Source organism: Saccoglossus kowalevskii, chromosome 4 (genome assembly GCF_978046115.1).
Source record: "Saccoglossus kowalevskii chromosome 4, keSacKowa6.1, whole genome shotgun sequence".
NCBI classification, from domain to species: domain Eukaryota; kingdom Metazoa; phylum Hemichordata; class Enteropneusta; family Harrimaniidae; genus Saccoglossus; species Saccoglossus kowalevskii.
In genome coordinates, this window is record NC_140644.1 from 6,421,724 (window position 1) to 6,434,570 (window position 12,847).

Below are 12,847 nucleotides of genomic sequence, written 5' to 3' on the forward strand. Positions count from 1 at the left end.
GATATGAATATTAGTGGAAAGACATAACAAGTCTTCAATGATGAAATGAATATTAGTGCAAAGACATAACAAGTCTCCAATGATGATATGAATATTAGTGCCAACATATAAGTCTTCAATGATGACATAAATATTAATGCAAACACATAACAAGTCTTCGGTGATGATATGAATATTAATGCAAACACATAACAAGACTTCGGTGATGATATGAATATTAGTGCCAACATATAAGTCTTCAATGATGATATGAATATTAGTGCCAACATATAAGTCTTCAATGATATGAATATTAGTGCCAACATATAAGTCTTCAATGATGATATGAATATTAGTGCAAAGACATAACAAGTCTTCAATGATGATATGAATATTAGTGCAAAGACATAACAAGTCTTCAATGATGATATGAATATTAGTGCAAAGACATAACAAGTCTTCAATGATAATATGAATATTAGTGCAAAGACATAACAAGTCTTCAATGATGATATGAATATTAGTGCAAATATATAACAAGTCTTCAATGATGATATGAATATTAGTGCAAAGACATAACAAGTCTCCAATGATGATATGAATATTAGTGCAAAGACATAACAAGTCTCCAATGATGATATGAATATTAGTGCCAACATATAAGTCTTCAATGATGACATAAGTATTAGTGCAAACACATAACAAGTCTTCTTTGAAGATATGAATATTAGTGCAAACACATAACAAGACTTCGGTGATGATATGAATATTAGTGCAAACAAATAAGAAGTCTTCAATGATGATATGAGTATTAGTGCCAACATATAAGTCTTCAATGATGATATGAATATTAGTGCAAAGACATAACAAGTCTTCAATGATGACATAAATATTAGTGCAAACACATCTTAAAGATAAGAATGTTATTGCAAACACAACAAATCTACAATATTAGTGCAAATACAAAACATGACTCTTCAGTCTTAATTTGAATTATATTTCAAACTTAACTCTTCGAGAGTGATATTGAATACGGTTCACCCGAATAATAACAAACATACTTAATATGAGGACGTTCAATAATCAGTCTTGTTAAACTTAATCCCTAACTCCATGACTCGACGTTCTAAGAAGTCGACTCCACGACTCAATGCGCAAACTATTCGGTCATCAAGCGCCTTTCAATTTATATTGTCCCGTCTGTTCGAAACATGCACGCATTGCACTTCTTCTTTGGTAAATACACTGTTTGCTTTGCGTGCGCTCACGTGCCCTTCTGTATAATATATATCGCAAAGTCCAGTATGCGATTACTTTATTCATCGCGAGTTTCTATAATTATGTACACGTCAGTTATTATCGGGGTTCCAGATGTACTTTCATCCCCGAGGCAGTGTCTATATCTTCCTAAACGCATGTACATATCTTACGTACTGACAAGTCTTGTAAGTAATCTGTACACGTTTTTTCCTTCATCTTCCTTCTACCCGTTATTACATACGACATGCGTTATAAATTACTTATTGCGCGACATGATGACGTCACGCGCGACGTACAACTAATGCTTACTTTAAAAACAATATTTTCATCCATATTCGCCGATGATCGACAATCATTTCTGGAGCTTTGTTAGACTTTCGCGTCCGGAAAGAATCTGATATCCGCCAGTTGACATCAATTGGACGTTTTAATATCCTATAAATATCATATCTTCATCGTCGTCATTTGACGCAATGCAGACAGGGCCTCTTCGCGTTGCCGTATTGTTTCGATAAATGCAATCCACAATTGCAAGCTGCTTATCAAACATGCAAATAAACACAGTGGTATGATTAATTACGTATACCTTCACCTGTCCGATCATGACCAACTTCAATTAATGGCACCTCTAAGCAAGTGGTACATATCACCATAAAAATGTAAAAGCGAGGTATTCCTTATTTGCAATGGTTGTTAGAATGTTAAGGGACGCCCTTCAATATAACATTGACGCAGCTGTCTGAATATGCGAGTACGCAATCCGAACAAACACGTGTAATGGTCATGTAACTTCCCATTACAATTGTTTGCAATGGTTTCCTTTTTCATAACCACCGTGTCGATTGTTGGCAATACGTGTTCAGTTCTCTCAAATGCAAACGTAGAGAATTATATCGTAATTTGTAAAGATGTTTTGGCAGTGCCGGCAAGGACGGTCGTTAACTTTGAGAAATAGCGATGAAGATGTATCAATCTGACATTTAACGTAATAGAGATACCCATCAATGTGCGTCATCGAAGTAGCTATCAAATTCTATACATTAGTGACGTGGATCCTGAATATATAAGTGAGATTCTGAACTTGGATGAAAATGTTTTCTGGGCGTGATAAATTTGTGTGAATTCTTATGGGATTTATTGCATTACATCAACAATAATTTCTAGATTATTAGGTTTTTACAAAAAAATATATCATACTATACTATCAGTATGTAAGAATACACTACAAACATTATATATGCCTACTCGTATACCTATTCGTAGCGAAGTTTGATGTGATCCCGTACTGCACAAATGCATACTTTGTGATATTTTATAATGATGTATTGTATACGTGACTTTAGGGAACATTCCTTTGTATAATAGCTGGACCAATCCTATGTTATGTGTAATAGTAGTTATTTTTTTACAATTTCGTAAGTCATACAGTGTTATTTGTTGATCTTGCTGTCATGGGGACTTTCTCTGTGGCCATATTTATTCATTGGCATGGTCATATGCAATATGGATTCCTATGGGATGCCTATAGGATTTTTCTGCCATTATAATAACACAATCTTCCCTTTCTTTCTTGCAGTTTGTACACTGATTCGGCGTCAAGTATATTTATTAGTAGGTGTTACAAGCACGTCCTCGTTACCATCCATCAAGTCATACAGCAATACATTTCACATTCCATATATTACACCAAGCCTTTCCGGAACAGAAATGGGTACAAAATCGTCAGACTATTTGATTTACATGCGCCCGTCGCCAATACCAGTGTTAGCTGGGCTTATTAAGTACCACAAGTGGGATAAATTCAACTATTTATATGATGACACAGAAGGTAAGAGGATTATCTCTTTCTCTCTCGCCATCTTAAATCAATTTGACTACTAAATTGAGATAGGTGCGATGTTTGTTATTCTTACAGTTGCAATGCACACGTACTTCATTTAAATGTGTTTGTATGCACGACCTTAATTGTAATTGACATATGAATAATATTATTGTGTTGCTGAAACATTGGAAGCATTACTCTACCAACACAATGCGTTAGACAATTAAATTCTTCCTATTTTGTAAATGTATCTATTAGTTTCGGTCCACATATTTAGTCTGTATAATGTCCCTCGGTGTCTTTAGTTTATTGTGCACTGTGTTCACGAAAGCCTCTGCTGTGTTTATAGGTGCTTTGCTTTGCATTATATTATGAAGTGCATGGTGCTGATGTGCATAAAACATAATACATAATCGCAATGCACTGTGATAAAATTGACGCCTTCACATAACACACACACACACACACACACACACACACACACACACACACACACACACACACACACACATCACATTTTCAAACATATTAAATATCATGTGTTCATCGTGTTTACACTTCAAACCAAAAATGCAAAACGAAAGAGAAATTTGCATTGTAATTCATTTAAATAACATCATTACATCTATTACAAAACACTATTTAGCAGTTTCTATAACAAATCGTAATTATTTTTGTTCATACATGCCTTTTATAAAAAAATTACCAGAGAGAAAAGATAAAAAAAATAATGTTTTATGCATTCATCTATTATTTTGTAGATTCAAACTCAATCGCTTCTGTCGACGTGTCGTTAGTAATTATTCTGATTGATCATCGCGCGTCGCAATACACACACTGTTAACCTTCAAATATATTCTACACCGTATAATGTACGCCGGGAGGCTAAACAGTCGTTTTCCTCTCATTATAACAACATTCAGTACTGATTAAACAATTGGGTTGTACTTAGCGATCGATGCCCGGCAGTCATTTTGTTTACTCTGTCATAATTTAGCATTTAAATCGCACGACATCACAACGGAAAATTTGATTGTATTTTACGTTACCAAGGTATATTAGTACCACCGCGAGTGATGACGTCCGATTTAATCTAAGTTACCCCGGGTATATATATAGCACCGCATGCAATCAATGACTTCACGTGCAATACTGTGTGATCTCCGTTTCTTAATATGGGTAAATCTTACCTAAAAGACATTCTCACTGATTTATTTCTCCCTATTACTATGAACAGTCTGTCGTTATTGCTTGTATAATCATAAACTGCATTACCAACGAATAGAGCTTTTTTTTCATCTCATTGGTCGTTGTTGTCATCCCATCGAAGTAATCTGATTACAGAACTAATGTAGAAAGAAAAGGTTGAATCTCGTGTATAATTAACTGGCACTACATGGATGTCATAATATGACCATGTCAGGCGTTCGTCAAATGGAACATGAATGACTCTCACTCCCAGTCTCGCTTTATTTCCTTCCCTTCTGATTTCGTGTTTCAGTGATTTTTTTTTTGTTCACTGCCTTGCGCCGCGTCTTCAACCGAGCAGATTTACTCACCTGTTTAGTATGCACTGCGGTATTTTCTCTCACATTTTGTTTTGTTGGCGAATCCATCACAAAAGGGGGCCTTTAAGTAAACATGTTGGATGATGCCGTCACCTAAGAGATCTTTCCGTTAACACAGCGGCCTTGTCGCCATTTGCATCTAACGCTACTTATCTGTAGCTCTCGCCGGATATTGCACTTAACTCGAGTCCCTTCACTCGTGAATATATTATCATGGTCAAGCAACATATCAGTTCATGAATTAATATCTGTTTAAAGGCGAGTTTTTTATTTTTCCCCTCAGTCATGGTTCACTTAAATAAAATGTATTTTAAAACTAGCTTAAAATTGGAAATAACTAACTCGATTACGAAAATATGTTTTATACAATTGACGGCGTATGAAAATGGCGAACGATGCGTTATGATTTCCCTGTCATTTCGCTTGTCTAATTTCTATATTCAAATAATCGTGCATCGTGTTGATATTTTGTATTAACGCGGTTAATAAAATCGATATTAATTCGTTCGTTATTATAATACAAATATATTATACCGAATAAAACAAACTCTGGTTACAGTTATTATTATTTTAGTAGTAATACACTGTTTTGACCGCTGTTGTGGCGAACGTTCACTGTTCAAAATTAAGTGTTTATGGATTAATTAAATTTTATGGATTACACCCTAAATAATATTTATTAATTGTCGTGTTCATGTCGGAATTCGAGAATCAGGATGTGGTATGTTATAAAATCAGTATTGACTGGCTTTCTTCGGGCAATCGCATACGCCTATACCCCCCTCGGAATTGTTAGTTGTCTACATGGCCTCGGGACTAATTTTGTGAGTGATACAAAATCAGTCTGACAAAAGACGCTTTTTATTGTTCTTCTGGTCAGTCAATAATCGTTCACTATTAACTGGTAAATGCGCGAATCTTATGTGCGAGTAGAACTGTGATGTATAATAATATATTATTGTATATATTATATTATATTGTAATAATTTCGCCTAATGCTGGGATATTATGGTATTCTGTAGTCCCTCTACATAGCAGTCTATAATGCACATTCCATCTAGATGAAGCACAGAAAAGACGCCTGAGAAATGTATGCGATCATTGTGGATATATTGACACGGAAAATAATTTTCTAGCTGGCGATATTTCACTAGTTTCCGGCAAAAAAACAACGTAATAAAAGTTCTATAGGAATAGTCTGGGCGTTATCATTCCCTGATGTAGATACTACAGAAATGAATACAATAAACATCGCTTACGACTTTAGTATACTTTGCAATAATATATCGCATTGGAGTCCAGGATTTGAATGAATAACACAGACCAACACAGCTGTGTTGACAATTTAAATAATTGCAGGTTAATGGAGTCCCTGGTCGATCGCTAACAATCGCGTCTATGATCAGTTTGATTAAGCATATCTCTGTATGCATTTCAATAATCTATTCTGTGGTCCAGAAATACATGCACACACAATGTAATCTCGTTAATATCGTTCATGTGAGACCGGCTACACTAAATTGCCGCTCAACTTAATTAAATGCTCCAAACTGAAATACTAGTCTTCCTTCATAACATGGAGCAGTACTTGCCTTCCCTAGTACTAGTAGCATGAATCAATACCTGTATTCACTCATGGAATGAAGCTTGACTTGCCTCCTATCATAATAGCACGGAGCATTACTTGCTTTGCTGTACAGCATGGAGCAATACCTGCCTTCCCACATAGTATAAAGCAATACCTGCCTTCCCACATATCATAGAGTAACATTTGCCTCCACTCATAGTATACGGCTGTACTTGCTTACAACAATAACATGGAGCAATACTTGCTGTCCCGTTATAGCATAGAGTAATACTTGCCTCCATAGAATGGAGCAAATGTTTACCAAACGATGCAGACAGTATGTTGCACTTAATAAATAATTCTTAATTACAAAGGTCATTGTTAATGGTAGGATTTTATTTTACCGTAAAATGTATCGCCCATTTCTTTGTTCAAAATCTATGTGGATTCAATTTCACGAGTCGTTTTAATTGTATTACATTATTGTCTCTAGACGTCCGCCACGGTATGCCTTGCGTCTCTGGACGTACAGCTCCTCAATATTTTTTATGTACACTACAATTTGGCAGGTATTCCTGTCCTAAAACGTGTCAGGGAGTTTCTGGACATAAGCTACAGCGTATCAGGCAAAACGGAAAAAATACCACGAGGTGACAGTTGTTCCTGAACGTACACCACAGTATGCCAGACGATTCTGGACATACGCTACAGCGTTTCAGATTATGATGTGTCTTGATGTACATAACAATGCTTCAGGCGTTCTTGGTCGTATGCCACAGCGTGGCATGCGTTTCTGAACATTAACCAAAGCGTTTCAGGTGTTCCTAGGCGTACAACTCATCGTTGCTGCTGCGTGTCAGCTGCTTCTGGGCGAACGCCACAGACGCAGTCAGGCGTTTCTGAGCGTATATCACAGTGTCTCACGTGTTTCTGGACGTACGCTACAGCGTGTTTGACGTTTCTGGGCGTACATCGCAACGTGTAACATAAATCTGGACGTACACCACAGTGTGTCAGCGTTGATTTCGTGTAAAACTACTAGAAATTGTCCAGCATGGTGGACTTCTAAATCACTTTATCAAAACATGTTTTCTTGCCCGGTGAGTTGTCAGTCATGTGTAATGTTCTTAATCTTATCGTGTTGGCCAGTCTTGTCACGCATTCGACTCTCCTTGGCTGCGTGACTTGAATTACACTTACCCACACAGGCGTATGGCAAATATAGAATGAAATAATAAACACGAAATATATTGAGATTTGATAAAAACCAAACTACCTTGATGCGAAGTTATAGTTAATATGTGTCATTAGCCGCGGCGAGTACGGGCACAATAATTATAAACATCTGTCTTTAATATGAAAATCGTTTTTTTTGTATTATATTATTTTTAGACATACATAACATTTTGTATATGGTTCATGGTGGTACTACATGACACGCGGTACGAAATCATGCGACGTTATTTCAGTTATCACGTCGGTCATTGCTTGGCTGGAAATTCTGACTTTCCATTAAACATTTTACATTTGTAACGTAGTATAGATAATAACAATGAAGGTGGTAACAAGTAATTCATTGTGATATACAGAGCGCCCGAGTAACAATGCAGCAGTGTGTGTTGACTGCAGCAGCGTTCAGAGTTCAAGCCGGGGAAAACCTTTATATGACAAGAACCGTTATGGAGTCATAACAAATCTACAAGATTGTGTCTGATTGGCTACCTAACCATGTCACCAAACAGTCAGACCAATCAGAGAACAGCTTGTTTGTCAACAGGTTTTTTGACGCATCAAATTACAATTATTTCACGTGGTACAATACCAAATTATTATTCATTGCGAAATATTGACTTTGACTAAAATACTAATAATGTAACCAGATAACATAGTTCAACGCCGACGGTGTGTAATATGTGCCTATGATAATGACAATTCTAACCCGACTGCGTTACTTTTCAGTGATTTCAATACTACAACAGTCCTCCGTCGCTATTCCAGCTGTGTTTACGCTTTTGTTGTCTGAATCGATCGTCTTAATAATTAATCTCGTTACGTCTTGCTCATCGATGTGGTCCAGTTACTAAAAGTTAATTTATTGGAGCGCCTCCTGAAGCAGGCAAGCATTGACCTCAATTAAGTCCCTAACAATGCCCAAACTAATGAGAACATGCGGGCGACAAAGATCATCCTTCCTTTATTTCCTCTTCCTAATTGTTTAGTAGACGATCATTTGAGGCGAAAAACGCAAATGCAATTATGATAGTGTAAATTGGAATGGGTTCGCTCTTGGCCCTTTAATGCAATGGTATCCATATCGACATACATGATGTATGTCAGACTCCATCTTCAACGCCGCGTGATTTGTTACAAATGTACCTCCGGCTTGCTCCCTATGTGGATATGGACGCATAATACATATTGTGAATGTCCCAACTGAGCTATGTGTAGTCTGAAACGACTAGCACTATCGAATTTATCAATGTATTGATAGAATAATTGTTGGCTTTATTTTGTATAATGTATAATCAGAGGCGGCGGGGGATGGACGAAATTGTGCATAGGGGGATCTGCTCACCATCCCTTTCGCCCCATAGTCGCGCATTTTAGGGGAGGGGCGCAAAGCACCACCTACCCGGTGCCACCCAGCTTTTTTTATATCTTTCACCAAAGGTAGCGTGATTGGGGTTTACAATTGTACGCGAAGCTAGTGCGTGGTTGGGACGTGTAATGTTACGCGGAGCTGGCAAGTGATTGGGGCGCGCAATGTTACGCGGAGCTGGCGCGTGATTAGGGCGTACAATGTTACGCGGAGTTGGCGCGTGATTGGGGCATGGAATAATACGAAAAGCAGGTACGTGATTTGGGCTCGCAAATGTACAAAACGCAGGTACGCGATAGTGCGTGATTGGTGCGTGCAATGGTGCGCGGAGCAGATGCGTGATTGGAGCGTGCAATGGTACGCAGAGTTGGTGCGTGATTCGGAGTGTACGATGGCAGACAGAGCTTGTGTGTGATTGGAACGTACAGTTGTGCATATATAGACATACCTATATAGAAGTACAGTTGTGCATATATAGACATACCTATATAGAATAAAGCTAGTGCTTTTAGACGCAGGCTATAGTTACTTTGGGTTGATTAATCAATTATTTTGTTTTTTAAGTTTAAAATATTTTGATCTTGTTTTACTTCTTCAGTCAACAGTGTCGACATTGACGTCTCCCTTCCTGACATCCAAGTTGCTTCAGTTTAAAATACATTGACACGTATAGAGCATAAAACGGCTTCTTATCTGATCTGGCCACAAATGCAGTTACTGAATTCCCAGAATGACCATCAGTCCCATGGAGTCAGATAACAATTTGATTTAGTTGAAATGAACCTCATTCATGTCCAATTAATTCTTCCCGGGTAAATCTACCATGCTAATTTGCGTACATTATTCTTTGAGCAGAAAAGACGATGACAGAGCACCTGGCTAGTACGCGTTCCCATCACATTTGACATATCGGATGTTATAATTTTTAAATGAATTAAAATACACACAGAGCGGGTTGCTATGGTTCAATGGACAGAAGTCGTGCATCTGACATGACAATCATTCTCCAGGCTAATTTGAAATCTACGTGTATCGAATGTGACATTCGCTGCAAATATCCTCACGGAACGGGTCATCTTGATGAACACTCGGTGGGATTGAAGGGACACATGGCGCGGCAATATTGGTGATCTGTGAACGTCGAAACAACACGGCGGTGCAGTATACATGTTATTTGCTGTAGTATACTTTTTTTCAAACCCGGGTGTAATAATTAATAATATGTTGGTGAATCTAGCTTCATTGTTTTATGTATAAGTTGATCGTAATTAATGTTGCTCCACTCTGTTTCGTTCACATTGTAGTATGTACGATACTTTCGATATCGAACAATTCTTTGTTGGGCACCCTATATCCATTGACTAGGAAAGTACTATGTCTTTGTTATAAACAGTCCGCTTTACCGCAGTCAATTTACAGCTTTCTGTAAGTGCCTATAACACTAACCTAGAAAGGACTGTTCCTTTGTTGAAATTTATGATTTAAGGAATACGCGCACATAGTCATTGAATGGGCTAAGCAAGTGATTTGTAATGTGATGCAGTAAGTAGTTAATCTATGATATGTACAGGACATACGTTTTATAGGTCATAGGTCAATTGTAGTTCTGTACAAACGAAGTTACGTAACACAATGTTACCCAGAAAAAACAACAACATAAAACTCGTCAAATTTTCAGTATAGCATCGTCAGAGTTACTCATTATTCAGCTTGCCTCGAACTCTTACCAGACCTCGGCCCAAAACATCACGGTGATTAACCTCGCAGTCGTACTCTAATTGTCATATAAATACGTATATTGATTGGAACACGCCCGCCTCTCAAACACATAAATTGTGTTATTAGATCACAATAACCGATTTTCTAATTTCAAGTGCCCGTGATATACTGTTCAATGACGCCACAGTAATGCTCCAGGTTCTTTCAAAATTCATACAGGATACGCGCTTTCAATGGCGTATGTTCACACATTTTTTTAACAAAGCGGCTGAACATAACCATGGTTCACAGTACTATTAGTTTGACGTTTAACGTCAAACACCTGCTGTTATGAAAAATAGAAATTTCAAAGATATATATTTGTTGCTTTTAAACGACCAACGACGAACGAGGACAAAATTATGACGTATTCAGAGAAAACACCACACATGAACCAACGCAAATGGTATATTGATATATCTGTTATGGCGAATGAAATCAGGCTGGTATTCTAAACGAAAGAGCAACTCATTATTCCTGTCAACTTGAATGAATAATGATGAGTAGTGATTGCATTAAATCATTCATAAATAAAACATAAACGCAAAAATGCAATTTCTTTAGAAAAATAATAAGTCGCCCCGAGAGAGTTACGATTCAAAGTGTAAAGGGCGTAGGCGTGTGGAATATGAGTTGACATCGTTCAATTGTGTGTGTGTGTGATGTAGGCCACCAATTTTCCAACATTTTATTAATTCGCGCTTCGTTTAGGTTAAAAATCTTATTTATTTACTTTTCATTCATTCATTCATTCATTCATTCATTCATTCATTCATTCATTCATTCATTAATTCATTCATTCATTCATTCACTCACTCACTCACTCACTCACTCACTCACTCACTCACTCACTCACTCACTCACTCACTCACTCACTCACTCACTCATTTATTTATTTATTTATTTATTTATTTATTTATTTATTTATTTATTTATTTATTTATTTATTTATTTATTTATTTATTTATTTATTTATTTATTTATTTATTTTTCAACTGTTGGATAGGTGGGATCAAAACTGAATTTGTTGAAATTAGAAAAGTGTTCATGGTTGAGCACATAATCACCCCCGCCAGCAATATCACTTAAACAAATTAAACCTGTAAGACCGACTCACAGTAGCGAGTTTTGTAGCAAGGCTGTAACGCAACTCATATAGAACAATGCGATGGTAGAAAAAGTCAAAACTTTTCAGGCTTGAATTTTTTAGTTTGTCAAAGAGTTTATAAAAAGTAATGCAACTATCACGGGGGAAATTCTCTTCTTCTCGGGGTTCTCCACACGTGCCAGGGGGAATTATCGTCTCGTCTCTCTATCGCGTTCCCTTGAGGTACGGGATCGGGAGAGTCACTTAAGCTTCACAGTCAAATAGACACACACAACGAAATACGTTTCAACTCTCGTCTTAGTCGGTCAGTCGAGCACTCTATAAGACACAGCGCCCTGGGAAAAAGTCCCCAAGACTATCGCAAGGCTGGCCCAAGACTCTCTCTAGACTGCGTCTCAAGATTCTCCAAGACTGCCTTGGACTGCGTCTCTCCTCGTGTACTCGCCAAGACCAACTAAAACAACTTTATTCACTTTCAAAACCTTAACCAATTACAAAGAAGTATTAAGACTCTAAGGCGTGGCCTTCACACATTCAACTAATCACACTAAGTACTGGACACGTCATATCTTTTGATTAATCGTTCACTACATTAGTAACTACGAATACCAAACTGTCAGAAATAGTAGTCCGGATAGCGACGGTTATCTCGTAATTAGTTCCAAATCACTGAGTCGAGTTCCGTCCAGCACCTCACATGAGCCTAAATAAACACAGCCATTCGATAGTAATCAACTAAATAAGTCAGTCAACAGATACGCGTAAACAATGTCATCATACAACATTAAAAAGGAAAAAGGAATTGCATTATTATATAACACAAATTACGTATATTATATTGTAACACGATCGTTCGTGAAGTTTACAACTGATTCTGTATTGTTTTATAGGGTTGTATCGACTACAATTGTTACTAGAAGTTGCAGCTGACAGATATTTAGACGTGAGGCCTTATCACTTACGCGGTGTTACCAGTGTTATTAACATATTAAACAAAATACGAGTCTCTGGTATAACAAAAACTATTTTAGATACGTCTCCGCCAAGTAGAACGTCGGCAATACTCACTCAAGTAAGTTATGTTATGTTATGTTATGTTATGTTATGTTATGTTATGTTATGTTATGTTATGTTATGTTATGTTATGTTATGTTATGTTATGTTATGTTATGTTATGTTATGTTAT

General features: G+C 37.1%; 1 protein-coding gene across 2 annotated transcripts in view; it reads left to right on the top strand.

The window, feature by feature from the left end:
* Positions 1–12,847, top strand: part of LOC100369115 (glutamate receptor 4-like) — a 50,006-nt gene that overhangs the window by 9,543 nt on the left and 27,616 nt on the right. For both annotated transcript variants that reach the window (XM_085497678.1, XM_085497679.1), the window contains exons 3-4: positions 2,816–3,067; positions 12,552–12,733. In XM_085497678.1, the coding sequence (XP_085353804.1) occupies positions 2,816–3,067; positions 12,552–12,733 (434 nt within the window). The remainder of the gene's footprint in view (positions 1–2,815; positions 3,068–12,551; positions 12,734–12,847) is intronic.